The sequence below is a fragment of the Drosophila arizonae genome, chromosome 2, assembly GCF_054131065.1.
Source record: "Drosophila arizonae isolate 15081-1271.41 chromosome 2, UAZ_ARI_1.0, whole genome shotgun sequence".
In the NCBI taxonomy this organism is placed as follows: Eukaryota; Metazoa; Arthropoda; class Insecta; order Diptera; family Drosophilidae; genus Drosophila; species Drosophila arizonae.
This window is the reverse complement of record NC_142922.1, coordinates 12815086-12835390: the sequence shown is the minus strand read 5'-3', so window position 1 is coordinate 12835390 and position 20305 is coordinate 12815086. Positions and strand designations below refer to the sequence as shown.

The following is a 20305-nucleotide window of genomic DNA, read 5'->3' as shown; positions in this document are numbered from 1 at the left end:
AAGGTTTGTTTCATTTAATAATGTTTTTAGTTTTTAATTTACGTAGACATAAACAATCATATATGCAAAAATAAATATATACACCGTCTCATACATGTCAATATACAAATAAAATAAATAATAAGGTAAAAAAAAAAAATAAAAATCAAATATGCAATAAAAAATGATTTACATTTTAGATACAGAAAGTAAATTTGTTCGCAAAATGAATAGATAGAAGCAATTGGATAGTTAAATGATGTCTTTATTATTATATATTAGCATGGAATAAATCAAAATTTCATTTTAATACTGGTAATATAAATTCAAGTTACTACACTTTTTAATTGATTGGCATGCAAGCCTTTCTAATCTTTTTGGGAGTGCCAATTACTATATTCTGTTGTTTTCTAAAAGCTCAAGAGAATCGCACAAAATAGACGATTACAATGGCGAACATCAGAGCTCGCCTGTGAGAGAGCAGAGAGTGGAATCCGCAGCAAAAGGTACGCGCAGGTAGGCCAAAGCGATCGCAAGGAGGCGTGTCCAACTCGTTGGCGAGAGTGTGTGCGTGTGCAGTGCACACAATGGCAATGTGGTCGCTCGCTCGCTCACTCACACAGACGCACTGGCGGAAAGATGCAAATGTGAACGTAATAAAAGAGAGTGAGGGAGAAAGAGAGAGAGAGAGCGAGCGAGCGAGAGTGAAGACGGGACGGGTGGCATTCTAATGAGCGAACGACAACAGAAATTGGCAGCAACCATTAAATGACGAAATAAAATATTAGTGACAATGATATGAAGACAACAACTTTTCTTATAATTAAGTCTAACCATGCGAAACAGAACGCCTCGGCTAGAATCGAAATGCAGCATCCCAGCATCTCAGCATCTCAGCAGCGCCGACAGCAGCCGCGCCAGAGACAAGGTGGAGCGGGCCATGACCCCCTCCTGCTTGGGCAAATGCGAAAAGGGATATGGCCCTGCGCCGCTTTATTAGCAACAACGATCGCTCTAATGATACGATTTCGTTAATGAAGCAAAAATAGATGCACGCGATCATCAGCTAAAAGGCGATGCCGAACTAGGCGGTCTGCCTCGGCCCCGCCTCCCAGCTGCAGACAAACTGCAGGCCTCAGTATGTGTGTGATGCTAAAAAGTCATGACATCGCTCGGGCACACTGCGGAACGCTACGGATACGCTTACTTGCTTCAGATTGGCCATTCAAGCATTCAAAAATTAACTCCGCCCGGTTGCGTATGGTTAGTCAGAGTCACAAGAGCAGACTACTCGTGCGCAGCTGAGATACGCGAGTGCACAACTACAAGAGATATTCTCACAGAAACACAAACACAAACACAGGCGCACATAGATATGCATACATGTATCGCTGGTAAAGTACAGAAGCGTATCGCGGGTAAATGTCAAGTTTTGTGATCAAATATCCTGATAGGTTTATATAAATTGTATTGCTAACAGCACCAGATGATCTTTATATATACACTGCCTTAATTATTAAGTTATATTTCATCCACATATCATTTGATAGTTCTGTCATACGTTGGGCGCTCATTTCACTGAATGCGCTCCTGCTCGCTAACAGACATTCTTCATTTTTGTTATTTTGCCAGCAAGCTAAGCACACGCACACCAACACACAGCAGCAGCGCCATTAAAACCAACAAATACAAAGCGATCGCCGCCCTCAGTGAGAGTGTGTGCGATGTGAATGCGAGTGTGAAGAGGAAACACACGAGCAAGCGCACTCACACATACAACACGTTGAGCTCGGGAGAGCAAGAGTATGATAGAAGGAGAGAGCACGAGATCTTGGTATGCTGCGTCGCAGTCGCCGCCGCCGTCGTCGTTGCTAGCTTTGGCTGCTGGTTCTTTTCGCATGTGGCTGTGGATTGATGAACGTGAGCGACCGTTAGTCGCAGCAGACACGGGTGATGAACAACAACAAGTTGGGGAGCTGTGACTCTCTGTGCACGCGCGCTGCTCCCACACGGATCACGGATCACGGATTACTAGTGGAAGGAAAGAAAGAAACGGGCAATTGGATTTTAATGCGGAACTGCATGTGACAAGAATAAGTGCGATCTATGTGCTCGATGTGTGCTCCAGATTGATGCCGATCAATACAAACATGCATAATTAATTAATGGCGACGATGCTTATTATTCATATATTGCATAAAATTATAAAAGTAAATTCAATCTAAAGTGACCAGAAAAGAGTCGGGTGTGAAAAGTGTGTGATAATTATTGAACGAAAGTCAAAGATCTATTGCCAAAATGTGCTAATCAGATTTTCAGCTGTGGTTCAACAACTCACCTGTGTGTATTGCCAGCTAGTAGGCCAGTAGCTCATCCAAAACCGACTCTAAAACGAAGCGAGGCGCCAACCCAATCGAAACCCAATCTGGCGATCCAATTGGCGTCGCGCCGGCAACAAACGCCGATAATTTGTGCAAATTTCATGCCCTAATTGAAACTAACAATACGGCCAAGTGTAATTATTAAACGGTTAACCCAAGCAGCCTAACACTCGATTATAATTAAATAAAATATATACGTACAAGTCGAACGAGTGCACAGGGAAAGTACTCAAAGTGGATTTGGAGTCAAGTGAGATCAGCAGAGATAGCTTAAAGCAGATACAATTGTGGAGTTCTTTAATCTGGAAATGGATCCAGGTATGTTGAGGCGGAGAAGTCAGACAAATCAGTCTATAAGTATTCAACGGTAATACAATATATACTGTGTTAATCCCTTTCATACATTTCTCTGCTAATTTGTAAGATCACTTTTGGTCCATCCAGACTATATGCTCACGTATTGAAGCATATCTCCGTCGGCATTTATGGCTTTAGCTCAAATACATCTTCGTTTCTGAAGTGGGGAAATTCGTGTACGCAAGGCGGACATGGGTAAAGTGGTTCGGCGCATGCTACATCCTGTTAACCCAGTCGCCAAGCGAGCACCTGACTCGGTGTCGCAATGTCCAATGCAAACACGGAGCAGCTACCGTTGAGTGCGAGTCCAAGACACTTTTCGGTATGGTCGTATTTGCTTTTTGATTTTCGTTTCAAAGATGGGCAGCGATGCCGTCGCCACTTGCCCCTTTCCACCTGCCGCTTGCCGCCTTCTGCGCATGATCGACAGCCTCCCGGTAGCAATGTCAACTGTTTGCTTTGGCTGCACATGGGCGATGGCAAGTAGAAAATGTCGCCGTTGGCCGCGTAGCCATTGCCTCTAATTTAACTAATGATCGTTGTAATGTTTGTGGTCTGTGCCACAGTGTTTGCCGTGTGGTCTTCGCTCTTGCCGTCAAGTGTCCGTGTCTCTGTTTGTCCATTTGCTTTGGCCCAAAAAACAAGAGGCACCAACAAAATTTAAAAAAATAAAATAAAATAAAAGGCCCGCGTAACTTAGCTAGCCAAAAGCTGGCCGTGTAGAGATTTGTTTTACCTGTCCGATTTGTTGACACATCGATCCACAATTATGCTTCAGCGCAATCTTCAAAACAAATGCGATTTCAATATTTTGTGGCATGCGCTTAAGCAGGTGCATAATGTGCCCTTATTATGTAATTGTAGTATTTGTACTTTTCTCTGTATTGTGGACTTTCGATTATAGCAAATAGTCTTTATATAAAGTCTTTATATAGTCAAAGGTGATGTTCATGTTATCTAGTGCTTCTGTTAAGTGAATAAATAATAGGAAGAAAATCTTGGATTTCTTCTTACAGAAATCTATTATTTTATTTTAAGGCTCTTGTTTGATAGGTTTGAAAACATCTGCTTTGCTGAAAGTAATGCGTTTTCAAATAAAAAATAATATTATAATTTTATATTTATTTATTTAGTTATTTACTTATGAGTTCAATTGAAAATCTATAGTTTTTCCTAAAAATATAACTAAAATTTCTCAGATGTGTTTCTGATAATAAAATTCGAAAAGAATAGTCACATAAAATAATAAAAAAATCTAATACAAATAAATTTAGTAAATTTGTGTCTTTGCTAGATGTTTGCTTATAAAATGCAATATCTCTACTTAAGGAAATGAAAAAGTTGATCCTGAAGTATTCATAAAGCTTCACATAATCTAATAAGTCCAGTGCTTATATTACCATTTCCTACTATCACTTTCCTATTCATTGCTTATGTTAAATGTAATCAATGTAACTATTATTTAGCATTACCTGGCTGGGGATCTTCCACTTGGGTGCATTAATGACTTGGTTTCGGATGAGTTTGACATACTGTTTGTGCGCCGCATTGTTTGCTTAGAACGGCCAGACGCTGCTGCAGACAGAGCAGTGGAGCCAGCGGAGTCGTGTGTAGTCAGAGTCACAGTCAGAGTCGAAGTCGGAGTCGGAGTGGCAATGGCTATGTAGATGCAGAAATGCGTGACTAACGGCTACCGGTAGCCATCTACTTCGGTAGCTAAACATAAAAGCCTGCCACAGGCTGCCAGCGGGCTCAGTGCCGAGATGCTAAAATCACAGAAATGGGCAGTAAAACAAAAGGCAAGCAAAACAACAACAACAACAACAACTGCGACGACGGCGACGAAGATGACGGCGACCAAGACGGTCACAAATGCAGGCAAACACTTGAGAGAAAAAAGTCGCGTCAATGTGTACACGTCTTAATGGAACTGTATATAAGCACACACACACACACGCACACATTCATATGGGTAGAGCTGTGCATCGTAAAAACTCCTGTTTCCCTTCGATGTTCCTGATTGCGTTCAAGTTTTGGTCAACGCTCCACTGACTTGATTATTTGGCGTCGGTGGCCCGCACAGGCGACTTTAATTAAATCAGCTGGCTGCTAGCTGGTGCGTGTATTTCATTATGCTGATGGCCGCCCACTTGGAGCCGCTGCCAAAGGATCTGGTGACACTTGACAAGTGCTAGTGCGAGTGCCAGTGCCAGGGGCATATGTCATATATGCCATATGCACAAACAATGTCCGCTTGGCTGGCGAAACTCAGCTCATTAACATAAGTTTAATGCATTTCTAATCGCTGCATCTGCCGCAAGTGGGGGGCACGTGTTGGCGCCCCTTGGGTCGTAATTAATGCGAGCTCATCAATATGATGCCTAAGCCAGATGCCAGAACTTGACTCAGACTAACCCCTTGATGGCTGCGATATTCCCAAAGGAAGCCGGCGACCTACGACCGGAACCGCAGCCTCCAGAGTTCAAAGTGCGTCGGGCCAAACAAAATTTATGCATGTCGGCGGCGAGCTGAGGCGGAGCTGCCAGCGAGCGGATTCGGTTCTAGTACATTGGCAATGATTGCTTGTTTTTGTATATTTGTCTTTGCCTTAGTTGCTCTCGCCAGGCATTTGGGCAATGCGCGCTCGCATTGTCCACATTCTTGGTACGCGTAATTGAAGTCAGCGCAGCATGTCTTGGGCGCGCCCCTTTTTACATGCGCCGGCAACGGGAACGGGTACGCTACGGCGGGCATCTCGAGGTCCGGGGCAGAGAGAATCTGAGCAGCCCCGACGCTGTCATATTTTGTGCTAGTGCTCCTAGCCTGCCTAGCGGGATCTAGTGTGATGCCAGCCTGCGGTTGCGGCTGCCGTGATTTATGGAGCCATTCATTTCTGTTGACAGACAAAGTTGTTGACGCTGAAGGAATCTATTTAGTTTTATGTACTTTTGATATCCACATGCAGAGGGAGCGACAGCAGGGGCGAGGGCCAAGCCGAGGCCAAGGGTGAGATCGCTGGGCATGTGGCGCATGTGCGCCAAGGCGGAGCCCACACAAACTAATGAGCTTAATTTATAAATTAAAGCAATGGCTTACATCGGCCGAATCTAAGATTTATATGCGCACTCAAGTCAATGTGATGCAATGATGTTTACAAGCGATTATTTATTGATATCTTATCGGAATACTTGAAAAATCGTTGATATTGTTAAGAGATGAGCGTAAATAAAATAAGAAATAAATATATAATTAATTATATACATTTATTATATACTATAATACTATATAAGAGGAATTTAATTAGATTTTAGAACTATACATATATTATATTAATATATACATAAATCTTAGCTTCAAGACAATACAGCTAATTCTTAATTTTGAATATTCATATTAACATATGTTAATTAGCATAGTTTTAATAAAAGACTGAAGTCTAATTATCTAACATTCTCAGATTTAGCTGACTTATGAATTCTTTATTTACAAACATTTTAGAATTTCTGAAAATAAAACATAAATAACAAAGAAATAATTAAATACTTTCTTACAATATAACTTATCTCGTTGCAAATAGAATATTCACAAATGTGCGTTCACGATATAAAATGAATACGAAAAATATAGTAATATGAATAAATATAAATTAAAAATCAGGGTATAATAATAAAATTTTAGCTATTTATATATAAATTTCTGTATATCTCCCATACAAAAAGGCGAAATTAAATTATTATATTGTAGTAAATTACAGCATCAATTTACTGCTCAAATAAAATCAGACTTCGTCAGAGAGAAGAAATCAGAAATGATCTTGAATTAGCAGAGTCTCCTGTACTCTCAATGCCACTATTTAGTATTAAAGTTCATTTAATCAGTTCATTTGAAACCAACTTAAAATTCATGGGACGCCTCGCAAACAATCAGAAATGAAAGATCGAGGCATGTTGAGTAAACAGATGATGACAATTCCGCACTCTTTCAGCTTGATAAGGTTTGGAATTGAACTCTTACTGATTAAATGGGAATAACATTGCGACAGTTCAAAGGGACATCCAGACGGACAGTCAGACGTTTCCTTCTTCTACTGGGCTAGCCCATAAGCGCTTGAATAAATTCACTGATAAATAAACGCGATTGTGCGGCAAATTGTGAAACGCTCCGAATGCAAAGTTGTCGACAAGCTCTTCTATGGGCACTTAGTATATATATTGGCATGAAATCATGTTAAACGTGAATTTTAATCGTCACCACCAACAAGTTGAGAAAAGAACTATTTTTAAAGCAAGCCCAATAAGTTTGGGGTAGGTAGTTCTATGCATCCGCTAACACTGCGTATACGCAATGTTCGGATGAAAATGAAAATGAAATAAAACCGCCGAGCCTCAACAGAATTCAACTGAGTTGTTAAATTAATTTTTTCTGCATTGCAAATGCAAATCATTTCTTTTATTTTTAAAATGAAAATATAATTAATTTACACAGATGCTCAGCTATTAGATACCCTTTACCAGCGAAGTGTATATACATATGATATCATTTGTTTTTATTTTTAATAACCAGCTTTTCACACTTTGTAGCTTTGGAGAGTCTCTAAAACGTTTAACAACATGTTAATGGCTCTAAATGTGCCGTAATAGTGGTATTCTTTAGCGATAAATGAAACAATAATATATATGTTAATTTTCTTGGTTGTTGAATTTGAAAAGATTTTTTAATATTTAATTAAATTATATTTTTTTTTAAAGAGTATTAATTGTCAGACAAGATTATTCATTAATATTAAATTATATTTTTTCAATTGCATATAAATATTATGATAATCTTACATTGTATTTTTTTTTTTTTTTTTTAATTTTTTTTTTTCAATAGTATTCAATATTATAAAAGAGTATTATATAAAAAAAAAAATAGTTTATATATAAAGATCTAATAGTTGTGTAAATAAGATGGGCTATAAATGTTACTACGATTTATCACAGTATTATGCTCTCACGATATTTAAGGAAAGTACTGGGTATTTTCTTGCACAAGTCAACCCCTTGGCTTGTGGCGGCGGCAGCGCTCTGTCAATCAAATGGCTTGGTAGACCCGGGCAGTGGCCAAAGGCAGCGGGCACCACTTGCCAAGAGAAAAAGATTTATTGCCACAGCAGCATATTGCAGCTTGCAGCTCTGCAGATTGCAGTTTGCTGTTGAGAAAAAAAAAGAAGAAATCACGAAAAGTGAAAAAGGAAATTTAATTTGCCATGCTCTCTTGGCTGCGCCGCAGTTGTTGTCCCTAAGGATAGACTCTGAATACCTAAAACAAATCATGTCCTCGATTCGCGAAATAAAAAACAACATCTTTGTATATAATAAAATGAAACGTTGCCATTTCATGGCAAATTTATTTGCCATTGCCGTGGGCGTCGACTCAAATGGCGAGTCGAATTCGCCGCCATTTTGTTCCATATCGAACATTAGATATGAAATGCTTTAAGCATTTGATTTTCATTGAGAGTTTGTCCCATTTTGCGGCAATTATTCAGTGTTTCTCTATAATTTGATAAAATTACAATAGGAATGGACGCTGAATGCTTCGCTTGAAGTGGAAACGTGTTGATTGACTCGAATTCGAAATTATATTTAATTAAAATGATTGCAATTTCTATTAATGTCATTATTTGGGGTCGCTGAATTTCGAATCATTGATTAAATGTTTATGCCCCATGGCATAATCCCAGGCCATAAATAATACAATGTATTTCAGCAGATATAGACATCGAAATACTTATTTCTATAAGTGAATATGAAAATGTACAAAAATCGCTTATCAGCTGGCCGAATTGCCAGTTGTCTGTTGAATTTGTTAATTTCAATTATGCATGAAATTAGTTTATTGCCTTTTGACATTTCAAATCTGTCAGCAAATAATTTCTAATGAATATAAGTAAGGATTGCTGGCATCGAACGCGAACTGACTGCCCAATACCCGTTCAAGGTGCATCAATATTTATTTTTGAAAATTAATATTTACGGATTCGACATGAGCAAATTTGGGAAAATTCTACTAATGGGGTCGTTTATATTCAAATCAAGACCCGATAATTCACAATTGCAAGAGGATAATTTTTTACGATTTATAGAGAAAAAATTATCGAGATCGAATTTTTATCAAGGGTAAAGAATTTTGGTCGATTTATCGCGATTTTTGATTTGGCATTTTGTTTTATATTAATTTATTTTATGATTTTCTTTTTCTTAAAGAACAAACCGTTTATCTTTCCTTAATTTTCTACATTGAGTTAGCTCTGACATAGCATATAGAAAATTCCACTAGAAATATAATTTTTTAACACTTAAAATTCTACCAAATAGAGCGTAAGGTAGAGCATATTATGTTTATGCTTAGTCTGCAACGAAAATTTCCACAGCTAATATACTTACTTCTTTCCATGAGCGAGTATCAAGAGAGACACAACAACAACATTATTATGCCTTAAACTATAAAAAATAATCGCAAAAGACAGAGATCTCAATTCATTGCCTAGACCAATAAAGGAGTAGCGTATACCGAACCATATATACGTAGAAACGTTTCTTATCAGTTGAGTCAAGTAGGAAATAAATATAAATACAAATGTCTATACACTCTCTGTCTCTGTCTCCCCCCCCCCTCTCTCTCTCTCTCTCTCTCTCTCTCTCTGTGTCTCCCCCTCCCTCTCTGTCTCACGCAGTTCTTTTAATCTGAGCATTGATATGATTGCCACTTAACTGATTAACAATTTTATTTATTTATAAAAATGTGCACGCTCGTATACACACATATTTCAATATGCATATATTTATGATATTTTTGTAGCATTTTGTAAAAAAAAAAAATGAACCAACAACCAATATATTATTTTTAATTAGTTATAGTTAGTTAAAGTTTGTTAATTGCTCCTGTAATTGGATTTGCATGCTTCAGTGAGTTTTTGGTGAACCTTTCGCGTTTTCATACACAAATATTATGTGTATTCAAGTGCGGCATGCCTTTTGCTAAATTTAATTGCCGCAGGAAGGTCTGAGCGGTTTTTTGTCAAAGCGAAAGTTGTTTTTCTCTGCCTCTCATCTCTTTTTGTTTCACACAAAATTCCAGGAATTAGAAAGCGCAGATAAAGTCGCAGTGCAGCATCTCTGCTGCTGCGGCTACTCCATTTGCTGGAGCATTTTGTAATTTGTTTATCGGCCGTCTCGAGTGCTGAATGCAGAACAGTGCCTGCCATTGTATTCGGCAATTTCCCAGAATTTATGAATTATAATTTCGCTTTATAGACAATTTTAATTGAGCTTTTTATGGCCTGCGTCGAGGCGGCAGCGTCTTCCTCAAGGGATGCCCGTCTATCTGGACAGCGTATAGGATTCCAATGCAAACAGAGCCATTTGTAAGCCATTTGTACCCGCTACCGATAGCGACTTCCGCTGAGGCCGCCGCAGCACCCGCACCAGGACTCTGATGACAGCCCGCATCGATTCATAAGACCAAAATCCATCGGCAAATATTGGCAGGGCAGGGCAGGGCATGGTAGGAGCAGGGGCAGGGACAGGGGTAGGGCCGGGTAGGGCATGACTGGCCCTGACAAAAAAAAAAAAAAAAAAAATGAGTTTATGATTTTTTAAGCTGTTTGCCAGAGCTCTTCACATTTCGTAGGTGTTTGCTTTTCATTAACAGAAGCGACAGAAGCGCAGCTACTACCGATCGCAGTCGATCTCTCGCCGGCTTGTTTGCCTTGATTAGCTGAGTGACTGCGTGGAATTGGCAGGATGCGGATACTCATTAGAGACAAAGTAGCTCTATCTTACGAATTTATTCTTTATAGACATCAGAGCAAACATGGACCAGAGCGTGCACTGAAGTAGCCCAAGCCCAGTTTTGTCAGTGATTTTTTTGTTTTTCTGTTTTTTATGCGTAACTTAAAATTAAATAAACAATAATACATGCATAGGTATAGAGTCTGTCTACGTGAAAAGTGGGCTCTCTACATTCGAAGGTTTCCAAAAGCAAACAAACACGCAAAATAAACCCAACAGCAACGGCAACGACAACGGCAACGGGCAAACACTTCAGCTGCACCTGAGCTGGGAGCTGGCTGCCCCGCTCATCGTGCATGCATCGGCCTCTGATCGTAACCGACGCGACTCTCTCGAATTTGAATCCTCAACGGCGGTGGCATGTTTGCACCTTTAATAAGACCAGCCGACCAAGCCAACCAGACAACAACAACAACAGCAACAACAACAACAATGCAATGCCGACGGCGGGTCATTGTGGCACGATCGGAAGGGTCACTGCAGGCGACGCGACGGTAGCTCTGAGTTAAATCTCTGTGGACTCTCAGCTAAGTAGTGTTTGCTTTCCGCACGCCCATTGCAATAGAATCTCTAAATACATATGTATTTACTTTGTTTCCATATATTGTTTTTGTGGGGTCCGTGATGCTGAAACTTGTTGTTTAACAAGATCATCTCATATCTAACAGCTGAATGCTAACTTTTATTGGATAAACTCTATGATACGTTGTAGATGCATGGCAATAATTTATCGAAATTTGCGTTTGGGACAAATTTGTGTTTGGCACGTCGCGAATAATCTTTGCATATAAAGTTCTTGACTCATCTCGAGCCCCGATCGAAGGCGAATTAAGGGGAATTGAATTGTAGCGCTAATAGCAAAAATACGTGACTAATTTGACTGCAGGCTCCGTCTCCGTCTCCGGCTCCGGCTTCAGCTCTGGCTCTGACTCTGAGCCGGCCGGATGTTAATGCCCAATTGGCCATAAATCACAAGAGCCGCACATTAGCTTTCCATTGGGGGCTAAAGATCATCAAGCTGGAATGATAAGCCCATATAGAACTGCTGCAGTTGCCACTTTATCTCCAGCTCAAGTTCAATGTGTTTGAGTCCGGCAATTTTTCGGGCTAGTTAGCTTGGAGCTCTGTCTTATCGAGGCATATTCATAACTCAATATAATAATTAACTAGGCGTACGCACTGCACATTCGAGTGGTCAACTTTGGCGCCCATTAATCTTTAATAATTGCCGAAAATTGATGTCATGCGTATTTGAAAAGCCATTCAAATGACGCAGTAAACATTGATCTGAAACAACAGCAACAAAAAAATGGGGAACAACTGAATGCGAGGAGGCGCACCATTCATCGGGGCAGACTAAGACTGAAAATATTTGTGGAGACAAATTTATGAACGTTTAGCACAAAAGTCAAGCACTCGAAGATAATGTTGTTGAGTAGAGCAACAAATTGCAGCTATCAATGCGGATGCCACAAATGCCGGAGCAGTCGAAGTCGCAGAGGCAGGCGCAACGAATACCCCGCCGGATAGCAGGCAGACGAAGTAGAAAATAAAAAACAACAACTGCTACGTCAAAGGGAACATTTGTCGAATGTGTATGATCTTTGGCGTTACTCCTGTGTGGCTCTGTGCCTGTGCTACGTGGGCCCCCTTTGTAGCTCAATTCGAAAATAATTAACGATCGCAAGATTACAAATGTCAAACATAATGTCAAGTTGGGCTGCCGGCGTCTCACATTGGCTGTCACTGGGAAAATGCCAGGCGAAATGTTCAAAGGCGACAAACAGCACAGGAAAACCACCGAGCCTCAAGCTGAATGGACCGACCGACCAGCCACACCACAGAGAGTGTCTCTGCTCGCACCACCAGCCACCATCCACCAGCCAGACGAACCAGACGGCAATGCGTGTGGGTCTGCGTTGAGCGCCAGCCGATTTGTTGTGACTTATGTCAAAACAATTGTGTGGATCTTGATCTGGCGGCTGTTGGATGGCGAGTGGCTGCTTCTGGCTGAGATTTGGCTGGGATTAGCAACACAACACTTGGCTCAACTCTTGTTTCATAATACACATACATATGCATATGTACATGTACATATATTAAATGCAAAATTTACACTGCAAATAGCTGCAATTCATCAAAGACTAAACGAGTCCAAGAAATGTCGGACATATTCTATTCGTATAACCAAATCCCTTTAAGTAAATTGAAACTTAAATTAATTAAACTGCCTGAGCGACGTTAGTTAACGTGCACCGGGGGCAGGCGGAGCGGCAGCAGTTGTAGCAGCCGGAGGAGCCACCGCAGCTGGTGTAGTTGCGGCAGGATTCGCCGTTGGGGCAGCAGTTGGAGCACTCGGAGTAGGTGCAACTGTTGCTGGCGGACTGGTAGCAGCCGTGTTGTTCGCCTGGCCCACAATAACCGTGCAGTTGCGACAAATTACTAGAAAAGTAAATCGGATTAATAGGTGAACCTAAAGGCAGAGTCGCTTGCTTCATACAATACTCTTCCGACTCGTCGCTGTCGTAGTCCCCGAATAGACTCGATATCCAATCGTAGACATCGTTCTTCTGCAAATATAGATATTTGAGTGAGTCATGAGTCATGAATCGTGGGGAGTTTATATTTACCGTTCTAGCTGCGCGCTCCTCCGCAGGATTTGCCCGCGTTGCCTGGGAGTGCAGCGCGAGGCACAAATAGAGCAGAATAATCAGTTTAGTTCTAACTAGCATCTTGACTCTGACTGGCAGACGAACTGTGGGATCCATCGGTTTTTATAGAGCGCGGCTAGTTTATTGTTTCTCAAATGCGTCTGTTTAAAAATTATGCAAAGCAAATAGTTATTGCCTTTATGATGCTGGGTTTTCGCACTAGTCCCAGCGGATGATCTATGCATAGCTCTATATCTGTAGTCTAGGCATTGCTCTCAATGAAACTCGACTTTGTAGGTAGATTATTATTTATGCAGCTGCACGTTTCGCGTGGCCCATTTGTCTGGCGAATGGCCCCAAACGGGGCAAAGCGAAAAACGAAAATCAAAAAGAAAAAAAAAAAGCAAAATGTGATCGAAGTGCAATTGACAAGTGCGCAAATGCATTTAGCCATAAAGTACATGAAATTCGATGCAGTCTGCTGATGCCGCCTGCTGCAGTTCAGTGGGGCAACAAGTGTCTGGGGGGGCTCCAATTTGGACTGTAATCCGATCCGAGTAGCCGCAACAGTCCCAACACAGTATTTTAATTATGGCAATGGCGAGCGCCTCGTTAAGCTACTAGCCGCAATTTTCAGTTGTGAATGAAAAAACAATCGAGGTCGATACACTTGTTTTCTGTTCCACAGACGCGCGAGCCCCCCGCCCCCTCGGCCACTTTCTCCTCAATCTCTGCTTTTCCTCGCTCAATTCTTCAATTTTCAGGTCTTTGTTCGATTCTTTCATCCACAGCTCGCAGCTCGCAGCTCTGCAGCTTGCAGCTTGCAGCCTGCAACTTGTGGCGCGTGTAACTCGGCAGCCCTATTGTGATTTTTATGGCGCTCTTTGAGGCACTTTGCTGGCTCTGTACGTGTTCTTAGTTAAACTTGCCTCGTCTTGCTAAGTCTTCGTCTTCGTCTTCTTCTTCTTCTTATTGTTGTTGCTATTGTTGTTGTGTAACTTGAAGCTAATTACATGATTCTAAATTAGACGACGGCATAAGGCGCAGATGTGCAAACTTTTACAAGTGACTGTAATGAATTGGCAACGGGGTCGGAGTAGCTGCGAGAGCAGGTGATACGACCAATTGGCTTAAATTATTTTTTCCATAATTATCGGCCATTATTATGAATTGTAATTGTATTGTAGTGCATATGATACTTTGCCTTCTGGTTTGCCACAACAATTCATTTAAAATTGATAGAAAATGAAGAAAAAATATATTTAATTAAATCTAGCCATATTTCTTTGAGGTATATAGAATGAAGATAGTATTCCTTCTGAGATTTGAAAATGCGGAACTTGTAGGACTTTTTTATGCCGATAAGATGTCAAGGGAATATTAAATGTCCGTTTTACAGCAAGATTGGAAGTGGAAGTGGAACTCGTTGAGCGAATAAGTTTTTCCTTAGTATATAATGTCATCTGGTTATTATAGTAAATTGGGAAAATAAAAAGATCATTAACTACTTAAATGCTAATGATAGAAGTATTTGACTATTATAAACTAAAATGAAAATCTTGATTTTTAGTTAGCCAACTGACGTAGGCCCATTGCTTCTCATAAATAATTTTATACTTTGGCTAAGATTATGTACAGCATAATAAAATATTTATGAAGTGCAATATCTAACAGCTCCCATTTATATAATCTCTGATAAGCCTATTAGTACTATATATACTATACTAGTACTAGTAGTAGTAAATATTACCTAATACTTATTTCAAGTTATACCATTGCTCAGATAGGTAAACCCCAATGCCGTTGGGACAGCTACAATCTAATCATTGCGCCATATACAAAATGCATTTCCGCACGTTCGGCGCATTTCTGTGTGTGTGTGTGTGTGTTTTTTTTCGCTATCCCACAAGATTCAAACACACACACAGACACATATGCGTCTACACCCACATCCGCAGTTCTGGGAAGCAAATGTTGCGATTTTCAGGCGAACTAGAGTTCCATTGACTTGGACCCGCTCCCGGCTGCCCAGCCGAAGCTAATTAGACGCAAATGTGCTTTTGTTCGCCCTCTCATTAGCTGTGTTTGTTGTTGTTGTTGTTCTTCCTCTTCTTCTTTCAGCTTTCTATGCTCACACTCACACACACACATATACTAATTCAGTGCCCTGTGCTTCATCTCCTTTCAGAGTCGCAGTGCCCGCAGTACGGCGAAGTGAATCAGCTGGGCGGCGTCTTTGTGAACGGCCGGCCGCTGCCGAATGCGACGCGAATGCGCATCGTGGAGCTGGCCCGGCTGGGCATCCGACCCTGCGACATCTCGCGCCAGCTGCGCGTGAGTCACGGCTGCGTTTCGAAGATACTGGCGCGCTACCACGAGACCGGCTCCATATTGCCGGGTGCCATTGGCGGCTCCAAGCCGCGCGTCACCACGCCCAAGGTGGTCAACTACATACGCGAGCTGAAGCAGCGGGATCCGGGCATCTTTGCCTGGGAGATTCGCGATCGCCTGCTTAGCGAGGGCATCTGCGACAAGACGAACGTGCCCAGCGTCAGCTCCATCTCGCGCATACTGCGCAACAAGCTGGGCAGCATAGGTCATCACCATGGAGCTGGCAGTGCTGGCGCCGGCAGCGCAGCCATCGGCATGGGCAGCAACGGCGGCAGCGGAGGCAGCGCAAGCAGCGCTAATGTGGCCAACGTCAATGCCGTGCAGCACACACACTCCGCGCACCAACATCACTATCATCACCAGCACACGGCAGCCGCGGTGGCGGCCAGCGCTCATCATGCGCACGCCCACGCCCATCTCTACAATTCCATCTACCAGCCGTATAGTGCGGCAGCGGCGTACAGCATGAAGGCCGTCTCCTGTGGCAGCCCCTCGCCGCCGCAGGCGGGGCAGACGCATCAGCTGCGCAGCGTGGCCGCCGCCCACTGGCCCTCGTCGCACTCGGTGACCGACATTCTGGCGCACCACCAGGCCGTTGCCCTGCGCGCCAGCTGCCAGGGCAACACGGTGTCCCCGTTGCCCATGACGCCATCGCCGGTGGGCGCCGCCAACGGGGGACAGCCGCTGCTGGACTGCGAGGGCGGGGCGGCACAGCAGCCGCCCTACAACTACTACATGTACTTTCAAAATGGCGGCATGCACCACCACCACCACCACGGCGGCATGATGACGGCCGGGGCAACCGGCTTATGAGGCAACGGCCCATCCTAGTTCCTCCTGGTTCGGTTATTGTCAGTTGGACTGCTTTCGAATCGCGTCCAGCTGTGAGTGAGTGCAGGCAGCTCGAATTGTTAGTCAGGCATGAGTGAAGGGTTTAACTACGGTATACATATACATATATATATATATATATACATAACATATATGATTAAAATACGCAATTAGCTTAAGGCTCTAGACTAGGGATCGCACTTGAATATCAAACTAACACTTAAGCCGAAATCACATATTGCTCCAGTACTTATGGGATGAATATTTTTTGGCCAAGGGATCTAGATACTAGGTAAGCGTACTACTGTTAGGTCTGCTAGGTCTGCCAGGTGGGACCAACGGCTCCGGGGAGCTCTCTATTTCAACGAATTTGATGTATGTAATTCTGGAGATTTTCATTTGTTTTTCACATTTATAGCAACTTTTCGATTGTTCGAAGAAAGTAATAAAGTATTGAGTTGTGTTATAATATGTAAAAACTTTATTATTACATAGGTTCTTGTTCTCATAATTATTTGTACAATATGCTCTTTAAGTAAATTCTAGTTGACTATTTATGCCATAAATCTTAAAGAAGAATTTTAAAAATAAATTTGTTTTTTTTAGCCAAAAAAAAAAAGTGTCGATTTTTGTAATAACTATGCGGTAAAGAGGATTGACAAGAATTATGCTCTGATTGAAGGTGGAGCTTACCTCAATCTAAATCTACTTTCTTCTTTTCTGAGTATACTTTATTTTAGAGTGTAGCTTCAAGCTTGAAGACACTTTTCTCATTGACAAATCTTTTTTTATTAGGTGCAAATTTGTGTGGAAGTGCAAGTGCTGGAGTGGGGATATGCATGGGTTTTTGGAAGGAACTGTGCAGTTGGGTGGTTGTGCCAGGTAGGGATACGAGGTGCTAAGTGTGAAGGGGGAGTGTGTGCTAGAGGGTAAGGGTTAGATGCATGCTTTGCCTATGTGTGGTGCAGGTGCTTTGAATAACATAAATGTGCTTGACTTTAAGTTTGTGCAGGATGTCTTTATTGCTGGTTTCCCAGTTTGTCCACCATGTGTGGTATTCACTTTGATGCGGTTTCTCAATGAGATATGCAGCAGCTGTTGGCCAAATGGAGCAACCGTGTTTCCAAATAGAATTTGTGATTGAAGTCATGATGGAATGAAAGAAATGACAGCAATGTTATCTGTGTAGGATAGGTTGTATAGTGTAGAGCTAAAGACACTGGATAATAGGAATGTGAAAGTGGATAGTAAGGATGTGGATGTGGATAAGGATAGATAAGGACAAAAAGGAAAAAAACAAAATTAGGATAGGCAGAAAGTGTTAGTAGGTGTTTTAGGTTAAAAAGAGGTTAGAAATATATATGTGAATGTGTGCGCATGTCAGCATTGTATGAAGCATATTAGTTTTCAGCATTGTTCATGTTTTCTTTTACATCCAAGCCAGTGATGATGATTAGTGGAAAGTGGAAAGAGGGTAAGGCCTGATGCTAGATCAATTTTGCTTTCATTGTCATTAGGTATCCACTTTGATACCCAAGTCCAGTGAATTGGGAATTCACTCAATCTCGTTTGATAAGTGGATAGAAGAGATGATTCCCAAGCATTATGAGCCGTGAACTATGTGATAAGATGAGTTGCGCAAGCGGAGTGTGTCAGGTGCACGTAATATTAGCGAGAAACTACTGCTGCTGTAAATTCTCCAGGCTGTATTTTGATATATGCCCTGCTGCTAAAGTGAGAAGTTGAAATGATCATCTTCTCGTATTATCCTTGCTGTGCGTGTCTAATAATCCCGGTTGCCTTCCATTCTCCAATTTGAGTATACTCAGTATTGAGTGCGGTTGTCTTGAGTATATGTATTTATAGTAATATTGCGTGGAATTAAAAGTATAATTAATTCCGATATAGTAGGCCGAAAGTGTGAGCTTAGGTTTAATGGGGTCCAGACTATGGACAACAGTCGCTATCCTTCGGATCTTTCTGGACATACCCGAAGAAGAAGTAGCCAAAGGCCAGGCCCAAAATCACGGACAGGCACAGCCAATAGTTGAAGTTCATGAAGACCAACATGAGCAAGTACGAGATGATGAGTTGGATGAAGTTCAAGAGGGTTTGTATGATGTGAGGCATATTGAAGATGCGCTGCCAATAGGTCTTATCCCTGATTTCGGCCAGTTGCGTCTCAGAACAGCCGTTGCAGTCGCCCAAAGCTTTGCGACGCTGCTCCTCGGCCAGTTGCTCAGCCTCCTTGCGTGCTTCACGGCGAGTCAGTTGAACGCGAAGAAACTTCAGCAACTCGTACAGGAAAGACATCGCGAAAAAGGCAATGCAGGAGAAGGCGAATTCGGTAACGGTGTAGGCCACCCAACTGCGCCACAGAATTCGCTCGCAGTGGCCGCCATGAAACTATTGGGGCGAGAAAGAGATGCAAGTATTGAGCGCACAAGTCGATCACAGGGTGACGTAGGCAAAGTCGATGACTATCGCAACAAATGATAGCATGTAACATGTCTTCTTATCGCCGGAGCACCCGGTATTTCTTAATGTTTGTCTCTTGCTCCACAAACAAACTCTTAGGCATACATACAGACATACATATGTATACATATGAGCAGAGCGTAAATGATTGCAGGGGCGCGATGCGAGAGAGTGTGAGAGCGAGCTAAAATTAAGCATCGCAGCTAAACGGCTGTGTTTGCATTGCTGTGTGCGTGTGCGTGTGTGTGAGTGCGAGATGTGCTCTGAGTAAAAACTGGCAGATCACAATAAGTATGTACATACATATATTAAATGCGATGCTAATTAAAATAAATCTTCGCGCACTCTCACTCTCACTCTCTCTCTCTCTCTCTCTCTCTGCGCTGCAATGAATTTTGAATGCACACGAATAAATAAATAAATATGTATGTATGTCTGCATTTGCAAGTGTTGCCGTAAGAGATGCAGTCGCTGATGCAGTTGCTGATGCAGTTGCTGTTGCAGTTGCCGTGAGTGCAATTGAAGTTAGTGGAACTTACCACCATGATCATGGGACAAGTGTGGGCGGCAGCGCCTGTATGCCCATCGTCATGAGCCATCGACATCAAGTCCATTGCGATCGGATCGTGAAACTAATTCGATTGGATGCAAGGTGAAACAGTATGTTGAGCGCCTAAGCTAGTGATAACCGCGTAGACACTTGCTTAACTGCTGAGAACGGAACGTTGAATGCTTGGCAGAAACGAGCGTATGCTGTTTTTTAAAGAAAACCTGACACTAATCCCGCCAAGGCGATACCCGATACGCTTATCTCTGAGAAATATGTGTGTTATCAGCCAGCAGAAGCGGACTGCAGGCGGTAATATCATGAGCGATGGCCCACACGCGAGCACCAGCCCAGCGATGTTGACACCAGTAAGTGACAGGTGTGCGGGAGAGAGAGCAACATAGAGACGGGAGCAGCAGCAGAGAGAGTGGGTGAGAGCGGGAGAGCAGACACATGCAAATGATTGCCCATATGTACTGCAATCAGTTAGAGATCTGCATGCTGGGTAGTTGGCTATAATCGTCAAATCATCATCAGGGTCATATACCTAATAACCGTCAGAAAGTTTTATTATTCTTGGTGAAATTCAACTCATAGAATGATATATGGATTTGTTAAAGTTCAATTTATGTGGCTATTAAGATTATTGTTAATTGGTCAAGTATTTTTTTTTTATTGTATTCGGGCTGGTAACTACTGTTTCAATAACGACCGTCGAGGAACATATTTGCTTGATGTCTGCATTAGGCCCACTTGGCTTTGCCCATGTTTTGTTCCTAACTGCTGCCTAGCCGCAATCCAATAATGGCCGAGTGCAAACAATTCTTTACGGCCGTGTGCAAAAGTTACGGTTAT

The 20305-nt window shown here is 42.0% G+C and overlaps 3 protein-coding genes across 3 annotated transcripts; 1 reads left to right on the top strand and 2 right to left on the bottom strand.

The window, feature by feature from the left end:
• The first annotated feature begins 1857 nt into the window (after window positions 1-1857).
• Window positions 1858-17161, top strand: Poxm (paired box pox-meso). The gene is made up of 2 exons (XM_018018147.2): window positions 1858-2678; window positions 15392-17161. Exons 1-2 carry the CDS (start codon window positions 2669-2671, stop codon window positions 16405-16407), a joined length of 1026 nt encoding a protein of 341 aa, XP_017873636.1. The 5' UTR covers window positions 1858-2668; the 3' UTR covers window positions 16408-17161.
• LOC108621053 (uncharacterized) lies at window positions 12605-13343 on the bottom strand. The gene is made up of 3 exons (XM_018018154.2): window positions 13183-13343; window positions 13053-13122; window positions 12605-12994 (listed from the first exon to the last, which is right to left on the bottom strand). The coding sequence occupies exons 1-3, from the start codon at window positions 13318-13320 to the stop codon at window positions 12798-12800; spliced, it is 405 nt and encodes a 134-aa protein (XP_017873643.1). The 5' UTR covers window positions 13321-13343; the 3' UTR covers window positions 12605-12797.
• On the bottom strand, window positions 16884-20218 carry Ctr1B (Copper transporter 1B). The gene is made up of 2 exons (XM_018018152.2): window positions 19443-20218; window positions 16884-18831 (listed from the first exon to the last, which is right to left on the bottom strand). The coding sequence occupies exons 1-2, from the start codon at window positions 19515-19517 to the stop codon at window positions 18373-18375; spliced, it is 534 nt and encodes a 177-aa protein (XP_017873641.1). The 5' UTR covers window positions 19518-20218; the 3' UTR covers window positions 16884-18372.
• Window positions 20219-20305: the final 87 nt, after the last annotated feature.